We start from the raw sequence: 24,699 nt of genomic DNA on the forward strand, positions 1-24,699 counted from the left end.
TAAATATATTTACAGAAAACTAAGACCTACACTTGGCCAACTGCATTAAAACAGCTTCTTTTCATTTTTATGAACCACCAGAGAAAATTTACTAACATGCATTGGAAATGCGAGCTCTGATTAAAGCAAAGAATAATCTCTAGTTCCTCATGCAGATGGAGATAAAAGTTTGACGTACTGTAACAGATATTAAACCCAGTATCTGCAGTAAAACAGCCTGCACTGCAGCTTGGAAATCAGGAATGCTTGATGTTGTTCTGTATGAAAAACCATCCTGCAAGCAGCACCACGACACCAAACTCTGGACCTCCTCCATGGAAGATCAACATTCCTTTGGGATAGTATGATGGACTCTGAAATTCTTTATACAAGAATATGAAAACATTCAGTTAACCTACAAAAGCTCAGTTAACCTTTCACCTTTAAATTGAAAGGCAAAGAGCTAGAAAGATGAGTGAATAAAAATGGAGCAAGAATTAGGTACAATGTGCTTATTGTCTTTTATTGACCTCATTTTTTTACGTAAGTGGACAGAAAATTTTCATTTATTTCCTGAGGAAGTATTTATTTTATGTAATTTGTTATAGAGCACGAAGTGCATCTCTCTGCAGTAAATTTACTCCTTTTGCTTTGTTTGCTTGCTCTCTGCAAGCCCTAAAAGTACTGCATCAGCTTCCAGCAATGTTGTATCACTGGCTGCCCCCAAGAACCTGGACGTCAGTTCAAGATCCAGCAGTCTCAGGCGTACCCGGGTTCCTCTCTGATATTTTCTGTGAAGAAAAGGGGAGAGGGGGAAGAAGGTAAGTTTTGTTAAACAATGGCTCTTGCATCCCCTAAGGCTCTCTCCTCTCTGCAGACCCAAGTAGTAGCCCCACAGAAAACAAAGCGCTGTAATGAAGCCCAACATTGTTGTAATGCATCAGCGCTAAAACTGCTGGGACACACTCTGTACCACCCCAGAGCCAGTCTCTGCTGATACAACCCTGCCCATCGAAGAACAGACACCACCAGCTCTCACTGTGGGAATGCAGGCTCTACAAAAAAGCAGTTTATTATATGGGAAACTGTTTGTGTCTTCCACCAAAATATTTTACTGTATCATCTGCTATCATGACATCAATTACCTGCAGAACAACATATCATCAAAGGGGAGGAAAAGTCATCATTAGCTCACTGGTGACATTGCTATTATCAAAAAGTTTAATGCCAGCTAACCATGGTTTATATTTCCAACCCTGGGCCTCAGGCAAGGAACTTTTCTTGTCTTACCCCCTCATCCAAAGAGTGGGCATCATCTGCAAGATTTTTATTACATATAATTAAAAAGAAACCCCACAACTATTGTAATGAAACATTCTGCCTACAGGCTTGGGTTTTATTGTTTTATGCTCTCTTTTTTGCTTTCCTTTCCCTTTTAAGTCAGAAGATGTGAGCATTCAACATGTTTTTAAAACAGACCCTGTGTTAAGATGGCCATGCCAAATTAGTGAAGATTTTTAAAATAATAGTATGCTTTATAATGCACCTGGAGACCTACTGATTGAAGTTCAGCAATAAAACTGAGAATTATTCTTCTTTTGAAAGTTCAAGTTGTACTTTTTTTTTCCCCAAGTCAAACATAAAGAGCTGAAGATCTAGCAAGCTTGACTACCTCGAGCAAAAGCAAGAGAAAGTTTGAAACATTTTCCAGTTACCAACAGAAAAAAATGTAATAGGGAAGTCTGGTTGCACCATTTCCACCTTGCTCATTTTCACCTCCATCTTGGACAGACAATCTTCTCTGTCTGACAGTTGTTTGCTAGCATGAAGCAAAACTGAACCAGATTTCAACTTTCCTCAGCTCATCAAACCAAGATTCATTTGGAAAATGACACATCTTAAGACAAGATCCTGAACTTGCATTTATGGTGGGTTTTGGGTTTGTTTCATTTTGTTTTCATTTTCTGTCAGTGCTATTTTACATTCGTTTCCCATGCCTCTTGGTTAATCCTGGGTAATACTCGGTATCATCCAGACTGCAAAAGATCTTTTGATACCTCCACACTGAGAAGGTATGGGGGGTACATAGGGTACTCAGTCAGCAAGGGTTCTGCCAACACTTGTCCCAACAAATCCTGTGATGCTCTGCATGAGTCCAGTGGAAATAACACACATTTTCTTGGAAAACATAGAAGTGAAGGCCCTTACCAGTCCAAAATGCAAGTAACCACTGCTGCAGTGAAGAGCATGGCACAGCTGCCAAAGACAGAGCACAGCTTATGTCTGGTTGTTACCTAAATAGCTGGAAAGAATAAATTCTGGCCCTTTCTCTTTGAAATATATGCATTTCAAAACACAACAATTTCACAACTGATGAGAATTATTTATGAAACCTAACGTGCAACATTTCAGTGTTGTGAAATCAAAAGACAATGCGTAAGACCAAAAAAGTGGATGGTATCTTCCAAGATTTTTTAGGCTTATTGAGAAGAGAGTTCCCCAAAAAACATTTTGGGATAAGAAGGAGAATGAAGAGGAAAGCTCCTCATTAAAGTATCTTAAATGAAGACCAGCTGACTAGTAGTTTCAGCTTTTTGGGTATATGGTAGCATGAACCAAACCTTCACCTTACTGACAGCTGCTGGCTGGATGGGTTGCCTTTGCCTCTAACCATGAAGTTATCCTGATCCCTAACAATATCTTCGGCATAAAATATCAGACTTTACTGCCTTTATCAATGTGTGTGTGGGGAGGGATTAGGTTTTGAGAAAGGGAAAAATAAGAGGGAGAGAAGGAAATCTGAGAGGGAAAAATGCCCTGTGGAAACAGAAAAGAAGGAGCAGATACCTTTTAATGAGAAAATAGGAGGCTTGGAAAGACAGAAAAGAAGGGATAAATGTGAAGCATGTGACAAAAAAGCACTGAAAACACTGCAGGTGAATCGTGTAGAAATCTATACAATATAGACTAGAGCCAAGAAGAGGAAAAAGTCACTGAAAAGACTGCATAAAACTATTAAAATCTGACTGACACTTAACTCAGATCTTTGAACTATGCCATTATGTACTGCTTTAAAAAAATCTTAATATATTTTAAACCTAATAAAACTTAAGACTAACACTAGTGGTTCTGGAACAAATTGTAAAGACCAGTCATCCCTCTGCCTTTTTCTCCTCTCTTTCCTCCTACAGGAAAAGCAGCTCACCAGTTACCTAAAGCAAGATGCTGTTCAGAAAACTACCTTCAGGGTCCAGCACTCTTCTACAGAGATCGAACTGAATGAGGTTTAAATTGAATTACAAGTCCTCTCTCTATTTGACAGCACACAATGGGAGAGATATTGAGCTCCATCTTTGTAACTGAAATACAAAATATTATTTTCATCATGCATCAGTTCCTTCTGGGCTGGTTGCTTGACTACAGTGATGTTTTACAAGTGAACAGATGAAACTAATTTTTTCTAATCAAGCCTTTAAAAATACTATTTATAACCAGGGAAGTGCATACGGAAAATCTGTGAAGAAACTACTTCTCATGATTAATGCATCTAATTTTATAGAAAATAAATGAATAAATAAATAATCTTAAGCATGACTCCCCAATTGTACAGTCTGTACAGAACTTTGCTCAGATTTCCAGACATGACTTTAGCATATATTTGTAATGCAAAATCCAAGCAATTGTATTTTCATAAGAAGAATCACAATCTTCAATGCTGCTTCAGTAACTGGAACAGATTCCAGATACTTTAATTGTACTTAACACAATTATTTAAGAAGCTTTTCCAGTCACAGCACATCTGCTTACAAAAAGATCACGATGAACATCTCTTTGAGGAGCTGACACAACTGCCAATTTTTATGAATATAAACATTTGGGTCTGTGACAGATGTTCCCTACAGCTAAAACACTTCAAGAGTATGTAGATTATGTAGAAAAAGCAGAAACATGAACACAACATGCAGTGGTGGTCTATCCACCACATTTTAGAGCAAGAGGAAATGATAGGTTGCTCTATGCATAGTAATCATATTCTATCCACAAAGGTATTTATCCTTAAAACATATAAAACTATCCTATGGTTAAAGCAGAAGCTTAAAGCAGGACCCAGAAACAAAGCAGGCATTTTATTATTTTCAGGAATAGTGGTCTAGGAGACACAGGACACCAGTGTAAAAGGAAAGAAACCTTTTACTTACTCCATTTTGCAAAAGGACTTGCTTTATTTTTAAGTAACAATGCTGGTATTCAAGATCATCTTATCCAAAGACCATCAGCAGATACCATTAACCTTCAGCCAACCCCCAAGCATGGTGTTTCTCAAGGATCCATGTGTTTTCCTCCTACCACTTCCTACTGCCAGGTAAAAGTATTAAATCCACTCAGAAGTAGACAAAGGTGTTTAGTTACATACATAAATGAAGATACAAGATTTCTCTAGAACTTAAAAAAAAAATTTTGCAAGTAGACTCAAAGCTTGATCCACTTCCATAGAATTTATTTACAATAGCTATGAATTTTAACCCTTTGGGTACACAAATTTTGAATGGAAGGACTACACCTAACGCCCACATTCAGAGGTGGGAATCCACCAGCTACTGCTGCTGAGCCATGACCCTTCTCAAGCCAGTGTCCAGAGCACCCACTGAAGCACCACCAGAAACCTTTGCCTGAACTTCAGCCAAGGAACAATGGGTCCCAAAAAGCTTTCTCTGTTTTAAATGTGTACCTGCAGGCTTCTCTCCAACTCTTCTGGAGTGGGCAAAGCACTAGGTACAAGGTGTACCTTCCCTCAAACATCCACTTCCAGAAGATGACGTTTAGTTAAGTTAGAGGCAACCCAAATAACTGCCACAGTGCTATTTGTAGTTTTTGAACTGTCATGGAAAAGAACTAGAAAAAGAAGCAAAATGATAATCCTTTTTCTTATTTGAACCGTAAGTCTGTGCAACCACACATCACGAATGTAACACAGAATGCAAGAGCACAGAGAAAGCACGCAGCATAGCCTTGCTAATGGTGTTAAAGAAATTTTAAAAACAAATACAAAAATTAAAGTTTATGTCCTATTACTACATTCAAAATAGGCTCTATTATCTTTGCATGCAACTATCAAACTACTGTGCCAACTTACAAAAAAGTAGGTCTTCTCTTTGCTAATCACATGAGTAGCACAGTGTGCACTTTCAAACTCAAGCAACTTGGAAGCTTCCTCCTGACTCTGTATATCCCTTCCATTGCCATTTGGTCTCTATGCTGATCCTTCCACTTTTGCATGGAAGCTTTAAATCTCTCAAAATCTTAATGGTAAATTAAAGGGTTTAGCCAAAACTCCCCAAACTCTTCAGTCAAGATTTTAAACTTGTAATTTTAAAGTCATTTTACTATGTGAAAGATATATGAAGGAAAAAAAACCCAATATTTTTACATAATAAAATTGGAGGGGGAGGATATGGCATAACATATTTCAGCTCCTGCTAATTAAGAATGCTGGGGGGGGAAGTGTTTTTTTAACTTAAAAGTCATTCAGGGTTACAGTGAAAGATCTACAAATGGAGTTACCTTGGGAAGTGATGAGCATGTAAAAACACTGAGGCTGTAACTAAAAATGGGGATCCTAATTATACCAATTTCGGCCAAGAAAATGGGACAGTAGTTTTGCAGGTGTGCAATTTCACATGCAAAGGAAGCATCCTTATTGCTAAATGGCATTAAGAACTTTATTCAAACTCTAAATTATAGGTGTAGACATTAAAGCATTTTGTTGAACTATCCAATATTTAAAACTGCATCTGATCACAAATTCGCAAGCAGTCCTTTTTCTATTAAAACTACTCAAGTTATTAGTTTAAAATTTAAGGCAACAAAGCTTCTCTTCTTGGAAACACTGCTACAAAAATAACAACACAATTACAGAAATGGTTGAGTATCACCAGGTCTTCGCTGCTATTTCCCATTCATTTCAAAAGTGCATTCACAGATATCTTCTGTTTTATACTATAAAAATACAGGACTGATATTTTGAGACCAGCCGAATATTTTGGTTCACACACCCCCTACTTTGTTACTGGTTTTCAGTCTCCATTGCCTCCCTTTCAAACAGTAACCTGTGCAATACAAAGCTGAATGAACTTCCTAGGGCTGGCTATGACCACTCTCATCCACTGTCAATTCCTCCATGCCCTCTGTCCCACCCCTCAGGTACGTGCACTTCTAAAAGGAGTAGGAAGGCAACTCTTAAACCTGGGGTTTAATTCCTACACTGAGGGTGTAACTTAGAGAATTTAATTTGACTTTTACATTTTTAGCATCATTATTTTTTAATGTCTCCCAGCACAGTCTAGTGATGGCTTTTGAAAACTGCAATGAAAGGAATCCCTGGATTATCTTCCATACAAAATCAATTAATATAAAACACTCCAAAGACACGGTTAGAGTTGAGCCATGGTACTCTCAGTGAATGCCATCAGAAGTCTTGATGCCTTTCATTTCTGCACTGTGAGAATTGCAAAGTGTGTTTTTCAGATCCATTATTCAAGAGGTTTTATTTCAGTTCCTTAGCACAGTACAGAACAGTTTACAAAATTTGTAAACGTTTCACTTTCTCTTTATTATTATATGAAAGACACCACATTATCAACCTCAGAAAAAATACAAGAGCAGCAAAGGTAGTGAAATAAATTGACCATCACTTTCCCTCCAGATTTTTTGTTCACCATTCTTACCACCACTCAAATCCACTCAAAATCACCCTGTAGCTCCTCATTAGTAATATTGAAATGATAAAGCATCCCCAGAAGCAAAACCAACTCTAACTAACTGCAGACAGAAGCAAAGCCATGCAGCTGGCATGGAATGAAGTTGTGTGCAGAACGATTCATCTTGTTTCTAAAAAATGTTTTGAAGCATTCACAGATGCTGCCTGAGCCCACAATGGTCTCAACTTTATCAGCAAAGGGATGCCCTACAGCTGGCTTAAGGAGCACAGATCTGTATGAGTTTAGTACAGGTCACCCTCTGAAGCCCCACAGCGCAGGAGCTCTGCAAAAGCACAACACTTCCCAGAAACTTCTCCCTCATTGCCAGTGTACACAAAATTCTCATTCAGAAAATATATGGATGAAAAGAGCAGACTGCTGTCAAGCTGAAGGCAGCGCATTTCTATGTAAAAATCTACATCTTGTAAAGTGATTTTTTGCAGCAAAGTACACATTGCACATGTAGTGATGGGGCCAGCAATCCTGCATCCAGCAGGTCCAGACAGTAGTCATAACACACCCTCCCCCTCAGAATGAGCTCCTAGGCAATGCTGGGGCAAAAGGGGCAAATCCCGGTTTTGTACATAGCAGTGATGGCAGAAAGTGGCAGAGGAAGGTACCGTGAATTTTGCACCGAGCAGAACATGGACAGTGAAAGAGACACTGGCAGAGTAGTATCGTGGGGTAGTATCCTGCTGACTGCCTTTCTTTAAAGGCTACTGAAGAGAGGACAAAGAACATGCATAAAACTGAATAACCACATAAAGATCTTGATCTGTTATTAAAAAGATTGAGCTGTCTATACAGAAAGAAAATACTAGTATTAAAAGGTGCTTAACTCTGTCTGGGAAAAACATGTAATAATCAGGAAAGCAAAGTACAACTAATGCAGATGAGAATGACAATTTGCAATAATATTGATGAACCAATACGAAAAAGCTCCAAGCACTGAGACTTTTCAGCCATTGATGGCTTCAGCTGAAGAGATGTCAAAACAGATGTGCTAGTTCAGTTCAGGATAACCTGCTGAAATGTCATGTCTCATGATACAGTGAAGTCCTGAGAGAAGACCTGAAGGTCTCTTTAGGCTTAAATTTTATTCATCCATTATTTATTACCACAGCATCCAGTCATTCAAATAAGGGATGGATGCTCAAAATAGGATTTTCAAGGCATCTCTGTTCTCTGCAATCAAACACTTCACAAAAATGCTCCAAGGTTGCTGGCTACATTCTGTCAGAAAATGCAATCTCGCTTCTTATGTTTCATCAACCCATTACCACTTCAGCTGTATTTGTTTCCTACTCATTTTGTTTTCCTCTTTCCTTGAACTAAGAAAGCAAACATGGTCTCATTTCTTCTGAGCAGTTACTGCTTGTGACACCTGCTTAGTAATTTTTCAGAATATTTTTGCTCCTTGTGCCAAATCCATACTTCTACAAGGAAATAGGCTGCACTCTGCTAGACAGAAGCAGAGATCTAGATACTCTGCTAGATAAAAGCAGATAAAAGCCTCTCATATTATTGGAAGCTTTTAGCAGAATGCTTTAGGAGTGTATGAAATGATTAACTTAAACAACAGCCATTGTCACCTGGTATTTTGGAACAACAGTGCATAAGCAGATCCTATGGCAAACATCATTAAAACCAGCAGGTTTTATGCACCTGAGGAAGTCCAAAGCCAAACCCCACTTTGCACTGACCACCATCTAAAGCAGAAATTTGAAATGAATACTGTCATGGGTTAGCAAGCATAGCTCCGGATTTTCTTGCAAAGAGGTGCTTACAGCTTCCTCTATGACCTAACAAAACCTATCAACTGGCTAGTTTGAATACTGACAATTTTTTAAGCCACTTAAGGAGCTTGACATACTTTTGTGGTCCACATTTAAGAATGGACAAACCCCGGGAAAGCTCTCTCTTGCTTCCAGCCTTGGGACAGGTAACTGGGCTGGGCCCATGTGGGGCCCAGCGGGTCTGGGCTGGGCCCTGCTCAGCCGGGACACAGCCATCCTGGAGCTGTGCAGCCCCGTTCCATCCACAGCCCCCTCCCCTCCCCCCCCCATCCCTGTTACATGCAGACAGCGCAGCCCAACTCCACACCCCCCGCCTCCAGTGTGGCCAAGATTCAGCTGAAGCTGCCCTGTGGCCGGCAAAGATCCTGTGAGCAACAGCGATAAGCGAACTTCAGCTGCAAGGCCCAGGTGAGATTAACTCTTTTAGTGCTGCAAGCTTCCTCCAGAACAGATGAAACCTGCAGACATTAAGTAAAGAAAGAAGAGCTGAAAACCTGAGGGAGGAGAAAGAGGAGATGCTTAAAGCTGAAATTCTGTTGTAAAGCTATGGTGGTGATGGACTACGATATATCAGAGTACCCGTTGCAATTTCATGAAAGCACGCGGGATGGAGCGTTCAAACTGCAATTGTGAGCAAAAGTACCTGTGCTGGAATAAGCAAATACTGAAGCAGCTGTAATTTGATGAGAAGTTTGAACAGGGAGAGATGGAAGTGATGAGGACCCTTTTGCTGCAAATCAGAAGGAGAAAGACCTCTGTTCCTAGAGATGCTCCCAGAGATGAAGATGATGAGGACCCTTTTTCTCCCAGGGAAGGGGCAGGGCCTCTATTCTTAAAGATGAAGATGCTCCCAGAGATGGGTGAGGAGAACCTTTGCTTTTGAACAGCTCATCCTTAAAATGGTACCCCTGTAGCTCAAGATTGGACCCTCGAAAGCCATTGTGGGAAAAGCTGTAAGTTGGGGGAAGGGACTCTCACATGCGAGCAGAGAACCAACCCAGGCGGCTGTCTTGCTGTGACATTGAAGCCATGAGAGAACTTCTTGTGGAGATGTCTCCATAGCATGAGCAAGAGAGACTCCTCTCCCTAAGTGAACTGAAAAAGGTTATTATAGAGGTAGTAAACTGACTGAAAATCTCAAGGGTTGTCTTTTTACATTGTCAGTGGGAGAAGGGAGAAAGGTGGGGGGAGGAGAAGTGTTCTGAAGGGGTTTTTTTTCCTTTCTTTTAGGTCTGTTAATAAACTTCTATTCCTTTAAGATTTGTGCCTGCTTTGCTTTCTCCTAATTCTTATCTCATAGAAGGTAAATAAGTAATGAGAATTTTGGACCAAACCACTACACTAAATTGGTGTTTCCGCCTGGTTTTCAAACTGAACCCGCTACAAATACACAAAAGAGTTTGGGCATATTAGCTAGATGCTGATGTGAAAAACACCATGAAGCACTTGAATATTCCCCCGGACAATTGGAACTTACAGAAGTGATAATGTCACTGCATGTATGGGGAAATGAATTTATTGGGGGAAAAACTACTGAACAGATTGGTACAAGCAGCAGAGCTTGGGAGTCAACCCATCGTTAGGGGGTAAAATATTAGCTCTTAGTTATGCTTATGGAGCTGTTCAAAGCCATAATTTATTGGTCAAGCCTTGGCAGCTTCATTCTGTGGGACCCAAGCGCAGGGACCTTCCCTGTGTCTCCACTGTTGGCTATTGAGATGACAGATAGCTGACTGAAAGTGGCACAGACAGAGGTGAATAAACATGTAAGTTTTCATTCCTACTGCTAAAAGAAGGTAAATGCAAAGCCTGACAGGAATTGTTTATAACTGTCACAGAAAAGCATCAAAAAAGCCATTGTGAAGACACTATCAAGCTCTGCTATTACCATGATATCAATAATCAATGGCATTTGTGTCTGTGACAACAAAAGAATACAGCCAAAAATGTCAAATATTTAAATCTAATTCTGCTCCAGTATGGACATTTAGAGTCTCAGTAGAATTCCTTATTTCTAAATCACTTCTAAAAAGTGACAAGCTTGTCCTCAATTCAAACAAAACCCAAAGCAGACAATATTTAATTACTAGAACAAACAAAAAAATCAATCTTGCTGTAACTTTTGCTACAGTATCTGCAAGAATCAGTTTGCATTCACTAAATCTTTTGGTACAGGATCATTCCTTTTTTTAGGGAAGGAATCCACAGAATAATCTGTGTTTTAAAATGCACTTCATATCACATCAAAGATGAATGCTGTAACCTTTTCTCCATGGCACAGAGAGGTAAGCTTTGACAAATGAAACTTGCAAGAGGTGGCTCCTGTCATCTAAGAACTTGTATCTATAGTCATGTCATCAGTAATTTATGCCAGTTGCTTTCTCAGTCTATAATGTAAAGCATATCCTTTAACTTGAGAGGAAAATCAAAGAAAAAAGAAATCTGAGTCTTTAGACCAAATTTTTGTATTTTTTCCACTGTTTAAACTAAGAAATCAATTATTTTGGTTAAAATATTTCTTTGTAACTTACAAAATGTTAAAAAATAAAGACTACATATTTAAATATATATTTAAAAAATAGCCAATTATTTTACAAAACACTAAAAAACCCCATCGCCCTTTATGCTTACAGGCACCAGAAGCCAGGCAAACTGCTTAAAAGATGAAAGGTAGCCAAGTGGAAAAAACCAAAAAAACAGACTCATGTGAAGTATGCTCTAGCTCACATTCGTCGATCCATCTTTCCACAAGTCATCTTATTGCAATTCCTACCCCTTCTCTTTCCCATGCTGAGACCTTGTATGAGTCAGATACTTTTCATGTACATAGTCCTAAACCTTCAGCCCTCCACAGTTCAAATTCACTTTCCACAATACTATCCTAGTTTTCTTAATAGATGTGGTCTCAAATTTACTCCATTTCTACACCTACTCCATTTCCTAAATCATAACTTCTCCGGCCTCTTGCTGTCTCCCTGAGATCTTAGACCAGGCACTTCCAGTCTTCTTTTTCTATCCCACGAAAAACTATTACATACATTTTCTTGCCCCCTCTTACTTACTGCCTCCTCAACTCATCCTAGTCCCAGCCCATTTATCCAGCAAACCTCACCTTCTTTTCAGTTTCTTACCCCACCACAACTTTCTCTCTCACCAGTACCAACTAAGTTCAGTTGTCTTCTCTTTCTTGCAGTGCCTCTCAGTTTTCTCACTCAGCTGATTCCAGTCCACTCGCACCAGCCATCCTGGCAGGTCTCTTGTAAGGGATTATAAATAGTACATTTTGATAATTCAGACATGGTTCTTATCAAAATTCAAATCAGACTCCCCCTTACTATCTATGGGAACAATGACAATGAATTTAAAAACCTGCCCAGCTTTGGTGCTCAACCCTCAAGCTTTGTACAGCCTGGAGAAGCTGTGACACAGGAGAATCCTCAGCAAACCAGGATAATTGACATACTGTCAGCAGGTTTTTGCAGACACAGCTTCTAACCCTGCTCTGATACTCCCATCTATACTGATGGAAAGTAGTGTCCATGTCCTTTATTTGTATTTAAACCTCATCATAGCCATAATTTGGATTTATTCTTCTCTTGGGAGAGCTGGCTGCAGAAGACATGTAGGGAGGCTAAAATGACTACTTCAGTGGCAGTGAGTGCTGGTAACCATGTTAATGTAAGGGCTGGCATACAAAGACAGACAAAAAAAAAAAAAACAGAAAACAGAGCTGCTGAACAGCTGAAGCAGATACCTGAATTCTCAGTTGCAAGTGAATGCAACAGGAGAGATGCAAAAGGTGCTAAAGATGAGGGAAGGCTGGGCACTAATGGTTTGGAGGCTCAGATGAAGAATGCGCAGGGAGAGAGGGGTCTGGAGGAAATACAGGTTGAGGAATACATCTTTGGAGAATGTGGTGAGGTCTGTAGAGAGAATTGATGGGCTTGAGCGAAAACGAGGAAGAACTAAATGGGATTCTAAGACAAGAGGAGCTGGAGTATCACCTAGTCCCTCTATCAACCAGCTAAGGCCAAGGGAGGACTGCTCCTTCCCAAAGGGCTCCTGAAAAGTACCAGCCTCTTCCCTGAACCTCCCTGTTTGGGAGCCTTTCCTCAACTCTCCTTGTGGCTGTTGGTGCCTGCACAAAGCACTGCCTGTCACATCTGCCCTCTGGCTTGCTCAGTCACTCCTACAGTTCACAGTGGCAAAAGTCAAGTCACATTTACATAACAGCTGGTCTGTAAGATGCAGCATATGCAGATTGCTCAGCCAACTGCAAGACACTCAGCTAAAGATTTTAGCTAAAAATGTCCGACAGTATGGTCTGAAAAAGCTAAAAGAAGATAAAATGGGATCTTGCAGGGAAAAAGTCCCCCTGTAACAACAGATTATAAACCTAACTATTTCCAGTGCTCTCAAACCATCTTGAAGCATCACCAAGTGTGCACACCTGTAACATACGGCTGCATTTCTACACCAGAGAACATTACCCAACATTTTAAGGTCTATCAAATAATACTTCTTGAAGTTTCAATTCCTTGCTAGTGTCCATTTTTATGAATGCCTCAAGAACAATCTCAGCTACTTACATTTTAAATGAACAATATGGACTAACACTGAGGAGACTTTTTGATGAAAAAGAGTTCATGGTGCTCCAGTAAAAGGAACATTTTCAGATTTGGTCAGGAACATTTCTGTGTAGGCTAACACTTGCATTATTCATTCCAATGGCTTTCACAATAAAAGTTTATTCAGAGACAACATGAAAATCTTATTGGGGAATGATGCCATTTTGACACTGTCAGTTTGATTTTCCAGATACAGCAAGGAAGAGTGTGAAGCACAGGGAAGATTCACTTCTCTGCAGAATACTATGCACGTGCCTTTGAGCAGAGCAAATATTTGATGGCTCCACTTTCTGCTAAAAACCCCTAACATATCAACAGATCTTAATCAGAGTCGGGCGAGGGACAGTGTTCAGATGTGTTTCAGATTTTTAAAATATGTCCTTCATGAAACTGTGAAACAGATGAGGAAAACATATAAAGAATATTCATGAAGAACCTGGCGGGTCTAAGGAAGGTGTCACCAGTGAGAAAGGTCACCTAAAAAGCCACTCACCTGTTGCACACAATGATGTCAGGAGTGAGCCCAGATGGCTAAGGGCGGCTTTTAGAAATACTAAATGGAGGGAGAAACCATCCAAAAGAGCATGAAACAAGGTATCACCAGACTATTAAGATTCCAGAAATTACAAAGGTTGACCTAATGTTTGTGGTCAAGGAAATATGGACTATCAGTGAATATAACTATCAAAAGGAACTTTTCAGAAAAAATAGTTTTGGAGGCAATAAAGAAGAAATGAACAGTTGGATAAATCAAAAAACATGCAGGGAAAAATAGCAGTTGCAGGTTGGAAATAGACAGGGAGGGACTTCCAGGGAAATCTAGGAACGAAACCATGCTGCTGGGTACCACATCAGAATGTGTCCTGGCTTCCTAACACCAAAGACAGCAGAAGGACAAGAGGAGTTTCCAAAGAGAATTCTTTTTAGGGGACACTGACACTGAAACAGGAGCATGCTTTACGATTTTAAAAGGGGGAATGAAAGAAGAGGGAAAAGTTTAGAGTAAGTATAATGTATGCAATTCAGTGAAACCGGTGACACAAACAAGAAATAAGCCTCAAAGATGAAAAAAGTTTATTTAAAAATAGTGAAAAATAGCTGTAATCATGCTAGCAGATCTGCATTCAGTACGTGGAGTACACCTGGAAATGAACTAATAACAACTGTCGTGACATTGTACAAGGACAAGAGCCATCTTCCTGATCTACTCGTTTTGGCTTATACCTTTTTCTATAACCACTTTATTGTCTTCTGGTCAATAAAGAACCACTGCTAAGTTTTCATTAAACACAACACACAAACGTGAACTGAGAAAAAATACCAAATAAGGCTGTGGAGGTTTTTTTCCTAGATGTGGAAAGATAGAAGAACTACAGAAACTTAAATTATTACATCTTTCTCCACAATGAGAATACTAGAGATAGATAAAGGTATCTAGGGGAAAAAGGAATGAATAGAGATTCTGTCATTAGAGGAAGCAACTGAGAAATAAAAGAATTAATGGTTGTTATACAGAGCCAGGTAACTTTCCCCTCTACAGTCCCACCTCCAGATTCTTCCTAGAAGCAGCTTCTTCAAGGAATTTTTCACCTATAAGCTCGTTTTTGACCCCATTTTCTCCAACTTAAACTGTGCTATCTTTCAACTGGATCTACATAGGTAGACCTTTCACATCACAGATTTATTATGGGGGTACAAAACTGTCAACCAAAAGAATCAAAGTCATGACAAAATATGTGCATATTTGAAGAATGGAGATAAAAAATAACACGATATGAACAAAAGGAACTTAATCTAGACCTCCAACTTCCAGGTCTGTGTTCCTCTTGCTTGATACCATCAACAAGAGAAGAGCTGGATTCAGAACTTTATCAGCTGTGCCCAAAGAAGAACCATGTTCTCTGGCAGACTTCAGCAAAAGAAACAATTTGAACCCTTTTCTGTATACAAGTTCAGACAAACACTTAATGCTATTAGTTTCTAATTTTACTTAGAAATTAATTTAAAATTTTTAAGCTGTTTTCTTAGACCCTTTATACAGAAAACCCAGAACAGATGTCCTAAAAATAATTTAGGAGGCGGCCTGTATAATATCAGATCTTCGTAACACTAAAAAACGAAGTACAACTGCTCTCTCTCCATAGTCAGAGTACTCTCGTTAGCTGATCACATGCAGCTGCTAAGACTTGTACTCAAGGCAGCAGAGCTGCTACAGATGCCTGGGACAAATCCTGTGACCATCCAAACTATGCCAACCATACCTTGTGTGACTGCTTGCCAAGGAGAGGGTGCTACTAGCCAGGCTTGGCTCAAACAATTCACTGCCCACAAAGCTACTTTAATGTACTGTCTCTACTGGGGTAAAAAACACAGTAATCCAACAATACATTACGATACTTTCCCATCACTGCAGCAATTCCCACCACAGGCAACACTTTGTCTCCAACAAAGAAGCCTCACATTCTGTGCCTGCAAAAAACCCCCTATCCATACTGTAGGGATGCCAAGAGGAACATCTGTGTGCTCAGAAGGACACAAAATTGGCTTTTTGTGTGCGTGTGTGTGTGTGTGCGCCTGGGTGAAAGAGACGGGGGCAGGGAGCTCACAGACAATAGCTTGTGTGACTGCATGGTAAGGAAATGTTCTTTCATTCCCTTCCTCCTTCTTTTAATTTATTTTTTAATCTGAACAAGGGAGTCTAACAGCCACAGCAGTTATCAGCTACTTCCCCAAGCCAAGTGAAAAGGGTTAAGTTTCTCCCACATGACTAGTTCTAGCCTGGATTTATTTTTACCAGAAATAATTTCTTTAGGCATTAAACACATACATTCACATTTCATCAAATAATATGAGGATTCTGGGTCTACTTGTCCCTTTACCATAAATTATTATGACTGTAATAATGAAATTGATGAAATGCTGAACTACAGATAGTAAAATGTCTCCTACATGATGGATGCATTTGTGAGCTTTGATTATTAACAAATTGAAGCTTAAAAAGGAGGAAAAAATAATCAGACAAAAAAAGTACAAATACTATAGCCTTTCTGAATGCTGGGTCAGTCACCTGCAGAGCAGCATAAGAGAATGCAAACCACGAACTTGCACTACCATGAAATTAATGCTGTAAAGCAATAAAAACCAGTTCAGTGGAAGTAAATTATTATAAAAAGTCCCTCTACATAGGGCAAAGACCACCACTTACCAGTAAGCATTTTTATTTTGTTTTTATCAGACCTACTTAATCTACAGTTTAAACAATCCAACAGTTCTTTACTGATGGATTGTCCTGGCCCAGTCTCATTTAAATATGTTCAAGTTCCTGGCTACATTCAAAAGTCAGAAGAAACTGTAAGGTTTTTTTTCCTGGAGCTATGCCTGCTCACGCCACATTCTCCTTTTCTTCCTGCCCATTCTCCAGCTACTCTGTTCCAACATGTGTGGTGCCATCTAATCACCTGACAGAGACCATTAACTCAAACTGCTTCATGCCTCAGTTTTAATGCCAGCACCTCCAAAACTGGAGGATGAGGCCAGGGAATCAATTAGCAGCGACTTATCTGTTTCCCCAAATATTTGTATTTCTTTAACCAAGGGTCTGAAATTACATCCCCTTCCCTCTGAAGGGGAAAATGGAGCCAGGAGATGCAAATCTGGAATAAAACTCAGCCTTTCAATCCTCCTCTCTAAGATTCACCTTGCTAGGAACGTGCTTCAGCAAAACAGGCAGGTTTTGACATACCTGTTACACATCAGACAAAGAATTTTCAGGTAACAGTATGCACTATTATCTTAGTGTGCCTTCTCCAGAGAGAAAACTCAGTTACAGGAGCTCCTACAATTCCTGTCCACAAAGCAAGGGAATAAAACAGTTCTGTCATCTGGGAGAGCTGTCCACAGCATTTTACGCGGGATTTGGCAACATCAGTCTAGCAGTTTAGGAAGCTCAATGCAGAGAGGAATGACTCAGCTGTGCAGAGTTCAGGTCTGGCAGGGCTCCTTGGGTGTAGAATTAGTCCAAACACCTCTGACAGTCTCTTGACTACTCAATCACACAGATCTAAACTGCTTCTCTATGGTGCCAGACCTGATACAGCTGCACTAGCTAGACTCCCACTATCAGGGGCTCCAAGGGGCACAGTGAAAACAGCTTTTCAGAGAGTCAGCTCAGGACAATGAAAAGTTTTTAGCTTATTTAGCCAATCAAGAATGATTACACATTTTTGCACTGGGTTCCACTGTCCAGAAGGCTGTACTGACCCAGGTCTAATGATACCTGAATGGGAAGAGTCAGCTCTAGGTCAGCCAGTATGTCCTGCTGGAGCTCGGGATAAGAATGGCTACAACACAGCACTGCAAAAAACCAGCCCACACCTGGAGGGGCTTGAGGTGAGTGGGCATCAGCATCTGCATGGAACCACCTGGGTGCCCTTCCTAATACCTCCTGTGACAGCTCTGAGATCCTGACAAATTGAATGAACTGGATATCTCCATCCCTATCACCTTGGAAAAGAGGTGACTGCAAAGAACAATGTCCAAACTAGGACTCATTTAGATAAAACACAACTAAATATTTTACTAAAAGTGGAGCACTTACTTGAGCTTACAATGCGTGAAAGAAAAATGTTTCACCTGTTGTGTGCATGAATAAAAATTACCAGAAAATAAAAATAATTGCTTAATACAGAATCTGTGTATGAACAGACAATATATTTTAATTCTCATTTTGCATTTTTCAGTGAAAGTAGTAAGTTTAGCCAAAACCCCCAAAACCACGTAAAATAATGAAGAACAAATGAACAAAGCAGGGAGGCAACATCTCTCATTTGCTGGACTTATTTTCAGAGCAGTAACTCTTTTTTATGAATATAACACATTTCCACTCTACTCTTCATATTTTCCACCAAACTTTAGACATTTTAACTGGAACTCCCCATATAACTTCCTTCACTGCCTCCCTTCTCCTTACCAGCATTTATTTGATATTAAAAATGGCACCAGAAGTTTCTCTGGTGTCGTGGGATACAAGCACTCAGTGAGAACATTTTTCCTAGCGAATGCTCACACCAGCTTCTAGAAGACCAAGGACTTTGGTCTACATCCTGCATTCCTGAACTGGAAAATGGAAGCTGTTAAGATGTTGTCTCATTTTCTCTCTGTTACCTGCAACTGCTGTACATTCTGTATGTTCCTTGATAACATGCAAACAATATTCAAGTCCCCTCCCCATTTTTCTCTGCAGAAGATTCTACTGAACATTTATGTTTATATTTTTAAAAATTAATGAAAAGATATTTCAATAATGTAAAGATTTAAAGAACTTATAAAATCCACTATGCCTTTTTATAGATGCAGGAAACTGTTTTACAGCAAACCAATCATGTGTCTGGTGTGTTCACCTTTAGTTTCTGAGAAGTAAGAATGAATTTTGTATTTTAATAGGTTTCAAAGATGTTCTGGAATAGTAAACTTTATACATTCTGCCAGTGAATTACTGCAGACTTAGAGTGGTGGCACACATGAACCAGAGTGGAAATAATTGTAAAGGAGCCCAGCACATCCACCCATCACCCTTCCATCTACTTCTCCAGGTCACACACACCCTTTTTGTTTTCCATTTTAAACCATTTACCCTGATTTTCTTTCTCAAGCTGCCTTGAAAATCTCACTGCTTAACTTACTACCCCAAAAGACAACAAGCTTTCCCAGTGTTTCATATTGGAGGGGTCTTATTAAAGCAAATGAAAGCCAATGGAATATTCACAGTTTATAAGCCTGGAATAAAATGGGAACCCAAAATGTTGGAAACTAATCTTGTACTAAAGGCAGTCCTCCTTTCAAATGCCAACTTTATACTACAGATTCAGTAATACTAATAAAACAAAGAACAGACTTGTCCCAACCGATTTTCAAATAAGTTCTGCCACTGAAAAGGCACCTGCTTAACACTTCCATCTATCTCAGAAGCTGGAGACTGTGGTTATATTTGTTAGGGAAAGCAACGGAGATCTCAAGACTGCTTCCATACCTTTCACTTGTTAGTCTTTTCTTTCCTGCTATCGCATCCAAGAATTCCAGCTCCTGTTATTGCTTACTTACTGGTGGAACACGGTAAGATGCAATTAATCATGATAACAAAATCCTATTCTTGCTTGTGAGTAAAACTAATTGTAGTACAGTATTTCTTTTCCATCACCTTAGAAGGCGCCTTGCAGCTTTCCCACAGTATCAAGTTCCCAATACATGCGCACACACAGAGCACCGTGGCGATGACTCATTCCAGCTTAACCTACCTTTTCAAACAAACTCCTCCAAACAATGTATTATCTGCATTTTAAATGGCAGGTGAAATTCTACTCTCCCTATAAAAAGCACAGGGAGGTTTATTGTACTCCACACAAGATTTAAGGAAAGTACTGATGGTCCAAGCAATTCGTAATGCTCTTGGGGTGGAAACAATCATTCTGAAAGTTTTCTCACATAGGGAAAAGTAAAAACTACACATAAATGATTTTGCCTATTAATGTGTCAATTCCATTAAAATGTTACCGACTCTGAAAGGATTTACTTGTGCATTTTAAAATATCATGCCTGCAGTAAATCACTTTTGAAGCTAGTGGTGTTAGTTATAACATTAATGACCATACAAAGCAAGAACAGGCATTCAGTCACCCAGGACAAATTCAGTTTCTCTTATACTTGGGAACAAGCTCAGATTACGTGGGTGATAAAACACCCGCAGAGCCCAGAGCAGGGTGGAGCACCAGGAGACAGGTACAGGTTTCGGCTGCTACAGGACTGATCAACAGTACCTGCTCAGCCATTTATCACCTCCAGAAATTTAACCTGCAGCCAGGACACGGTGTATAAGTCCCTGGACACAGAGACACACCTCCAGTGCTGTCACCACCACCGCACCACTACGCTGAGGGACCCAAACCTTAAACTGAACTCCAGTGAGGCTGACACTATTCAGCTCCTTGTTTATGTAACAAGCACACTGCACTTACAGCACGCTGCACTTGCACCCTTTCAGACCCTGTCCTGGCCACATCTTCCTCTGTCCCGTTTCAGCATTGACCACGCTTAGGAAGTTACACGAACCACCAGAAGAAACACAGAAGAAAGCATGCTAGTTAAGGTGAGGTTATTCAACCCCATTACTGATGGATGCACACAAATGACACCAACAAAAACATGACAGTTAAAAGGCCCACTACTTATTCCACATTAGAAATAAAAAGTCTTAAATGGAAAATTTTAAATACTTGGTTTAACTTTCTTTTTACAGTATCTAATCTATTTGTTTTGCCTTTCATAGGCAGAACAGATTCGATCAAATCAAAGCTTCCCGGTAATATGATTGGACAAAACAGGAGCAATTACTGAACCTTAAAGTCTTGCTTTTTGCATAGGAATAATTTTAATTTATGAAATGTAGTTTTGTTTATAATATATAAATAAAACTTAATGTATAAATATACAAAAAATTTAATATCTAAAAAGTCAGCCTTATTTAACATAGGATTTTAGCAACTTGCCACACTTAACACCCAATAAAACAGCAAATAAATGCAAGATTGATAGCTTTGCTTCACCAACTGCAGTAAAAATCAGAAAGAAGCCACACAAGTTTTAGAGTTCAGCTAGCACTGCAATTACTGTTGGGTAAAAACTGAAAATCCCTGTGAGGGGACTTAGATTTGTCTGTGCATTGGATTCTCTGTCCCAAGAGCAATTTTTTGCAGCCAAGAACACAGCAGCATCATTTCTGAGTGGCAGTGAGGGGCCAGCCACTGCAGAGCTGGAGTAATGGTAAGACAGCAGCTACTGTAGCCTTGGTGCTGCAACAGAGACAGCAAAGTGGCTCTGGAAAGTCCAAGGGTTCCCTTCTGCCACCTGAACAGTTAATGCCTCGCACTTGTCTTGTGTAATAATACAGAGAACAGATTTAGCTCCAAATAATTATTTCAGTGGTTTTCTTCTAGCTTTATCAGGCATAATTTGAATGCTGCAGCCTCACTCAGAAAACCAAATTAGTTTTGCTGGAAGGACTGGGGAAGAGACCAAGGTAGTATATAGTGAATGTTCCTGGAATACTGTCATCATAGTCTGCATGTCAAATACATCCTTATTCATCTCTGTGATGTAAAAAGAACAATAACACTTTTGTCATTTGATGGTACAGTACAAGCACCACTCTGATTACAGCCTACATTTTATCTTCATACATAACAATTGTCAAAGTAACAATGGACTAAAAATGTTCTATAGAACTAATAGTTTGTAGAAATTTTTACAAAGTAAAAAAAAAAAAAAAAAAGCCCACATAAAAATGAGGACTAGTGAAATTAAAGAACTTAATATTCAAACAGCTAGGGTTTATCCTTAGTTTATGCTGTGGATGCTGCAAAATAAAACGTTTCACAGCAAACTGCTTTGCACAGTAACTGCGCAGGTTGTGCAGTAATACACAGATTAGCTGTTTGATATCACACACAGGTAACTAAACTGCATCCTCAAAAACAATAAAAATGCTTAGATTTTTCAGAGTAGCAGTGTATTAGTCTGAAAAATGCCATCCTCCAACACATGGCAATGAGACTGCTGTAACTCAAGCTGCTTGAGTGTGTCATACTAAGTAATGGGGAAAAAAGTAAGTTAATAACTCTTAAGTATTTTCAAGACTTATTTCCCGATTTTGATATCTAAAGAGCTTCTATAAAATGACTAACTGATACATTCAATTATAACAATATACCTTCTTAAAGAGTTTCCCTTTCAGGAGTCAAATGGTTTGTGCATGTGTGCACACACAAGTATTAAAGGAGTGACAGATTTTAATTAAACTATAATGTGTGTGTAGGCTCATACCAGATACTGCTATTTGATTGTGGACGCTCACATCTTTTTGGGTTTTGTTCCCTAACATCTTCAAGCTTGAACAGAAAACAATCCAGGTACAAAGCTGTGAGCAGTATTCATTCTTCAGTAAGAAGCACAGATGAGAAAAACAGGAAATTGGAGGGCCAGAAGTTGAGAAACCACAACAAAAACTTATTTCTTGTTAAATAGCGCAAGCCTTCGGTGAGCCAGAAGATATTTACTCAAGTTACAGTTTAGCAAAGCCTGAGAGCAAATTGTTTTAGAGATAAGGTCATATGATTGACCACCTCAGCTTCTTCCAACAATTATCGAGCAAATGGAAATGAATGAGAGCTGACTGAAATGCACAAAATCAAACTGAGGCGGCAGAATCAGTCCCAGGTAATAGTTGTATCAGTAATTCAGCCAAAGGCTTCCCCATCTCACTCCTAATTATTTCATGGTCATTTACAAAAGAAGTTGAGTAAATATACTTTGAGACTGTATTTATGAGCATTTCTCATTCATCTGGGTCACTTACAAGGTAACACAAACTCTTTGATAAACAGTATTTGATAAGCAGCACAAATAAATATTTATTTCAGGAATTTTGAAATGTTTACTGCACTTACTATACTGAAATGCTAGATTTTCTACTGTACTTGCCTCAAAATGTCTCAAAAGCAAGTCTTCTTTAATGACCAGCTACTTTCTAAATACTTGACCAAAATCAGAGAAATTAAAGGTGGGATGAGACATCAAGCCTTATCTTTTACACCAAAGGTGGCTACCCCTGATGAAAAATTAATCTAACTTGTTTTCAAGAAACTTCTGTGAAGGAAAGTTTTTTTACAACCGGCCCTGGGTAAACCCTCTGACAGTTTCACCATCCTAACAGCTAAACTTGTTTACCAAATATCTAAGCTAATTGTATAAGCTAATTGTCTAAATCAAGCCAACTTTTTTCTGCTCTGTGGGGATCTGCTAATCCCTTGCTTTTCCTATTTCACATGTTCTCTGCCCTAGCCCTGGCCACTCCCTCGTTTTCTCCCTATTTGCTCCAACCCCGCCCAGGGACCGCCCCTGGGCCCCTGACAAAACCACCCCGCACTCAGACCTCGTTGTCTCTCCACCTCTGAACACTGCAGGTACAAGATGTGATTAAAGCCATCTCAAACCCTCAAGAGAGATCCTTCTCGACCTTCTTTACCATCCACTGCGTTGTAACGCTGCTGGCTGCCGGAGCCAGATCGTGGGGCTGCCCGAAATGGACTGCAGGATGCGACTGATCGCATGGCCCCAGGAAACCCTCGCTGAGCTCTCAGGGAGCAGCAGCCTGCTAGGCAGAGTCCAGCGGTTACAACACTGTTCTTCCTCCAGCCAACATCAAAAGATATGACTGAATCATCTTCTATACTAGAAATAGGATTCGAATCCATGCATTAATTATTTTCATATTGAAATAATTAAAAAAGAAATTACGAAATAAACTTCCTTTAATACTTCAATAATTCTGGTATTTATGACATGACGGAAAGCTGTAAGAAAGTTCAGGTGGCAAAAAAAGCTTTCAAAAGCTAAAGATAAAAATGAAAAAAGTTTTTCCAACATTTGCAATTCAGCCCCTTAGGTAAACATTCAAGTTTAATTCAACACTGGTGGTTTTACTACTATAGAAGTATAGAATAGAGCAGAAAGAAGAGCCTAACTCTTCTAAATCCCAGTTCAGTTTTCTCTTCTTCCCCTGAGAGGATCAGCACTACTACTAGCTGTTACTCTTGGCACCAGCAGAAATCACCCCATGCAAACTACCCTCTGACAATAAAAGTGGTACTTGATTCTCTAATCATATGACTAACAACTGGCACGGTGATCAAGGGACTGTGAAATGCAAATCATTCTTTTCCTGACCAGGAGAAACAAAACAAGTCTAGAAATTACCATTTCTTCCTCACTATTATCAATCCTTCCTCACTGGGCTGTAAGATGTGGGTTTCTGCTGTTAATGCTCCAGTTGCCTTTGGTCTGGGAGGAGAACAGTAGACACGAAAGACATCCATGTATGTGCCCAAATGTCTGCTGCCTTAGCTCAGTCTACATGGACTATCGAGCAAGTAGCATAAGACACCTCCCTGATGAAGGTCACCCCTCTCAAATTGCAAGGTATTGTCCAGAAGCTGGACAGGATAACACTACATAAAAAAAGGCAATGTACATTCAGAAATGCTTGACACTTTCTGCAGCACAGAAAGGAAAATAAACAACCAGCAAGGGAAAATGACACTGGGTCATTTAATTCCAAGTATTCACAATCTGACAGAATTCAGCAGGACAAGTAACAGGTGATATAGACCACAAGGTATGAGACAAGCTTACTTCGGGAGCACCACAATCACTTTTGCCTACATGGTACAAACAGATGAATACGTTTAACAATTGCTTGCTAATAATGAACTGCCCTGAAGAGTTGCTTTGCTATGGGAACAACCACCCCACATCAAAAGAACCTCATTTGTATATCAAAGGAGAAATTACACTCAATAATAATGTTTCTTTGAATTGGCACCTAAAAATAGTATTAGACAAACTTAACTTTTGGTCTGAAGACTTTTTGAAGGGAGAAGTGATTTTCATTATAGCAAAAAAAAAAAAAAAAGAAAACTTTCACTCGAC

General features: G+C 39.5%; 1 protein-coding gene across 1 annotated transcript in view; it reads right to left on the reverse strand.

The window, feature by feature from the left end:
* Positions 1 to 493: 493 nt before the first annotated feature.
* The window catches only part of LOC309571226 (tumor protein D52-like), a gene marked incomplete at its 5' end in the record, with an annotated part of 126,920 nt that continues 102,714 nt past the window's right edge, over positions 494 to 24,699 (reverse strand). Inside the window, one exon of the mRNA XM_082278534.1 lies at positions 494 to 770. Coding sequence (XP_082134660.1) covers positions 617 to 770 — 154 coding nt within the window. The 3' untranslated portion in view covers positions 494 to 616. The remainder of the gene's footprint in view (positions 771 to 24,699) is intronic.

This window comes from Coloeus monedula (genome assembly GCF_965178545.1).
Source record: "Coloeus monedula genome assembly, chromosome: 1".
NCBI classification, from domain to species: domain Eukaryota; kingdom Metazoa; phylum Chordata; class Aves; order Passeriformes; family Corvidae; genus Coloeus; species Coloeus monedula.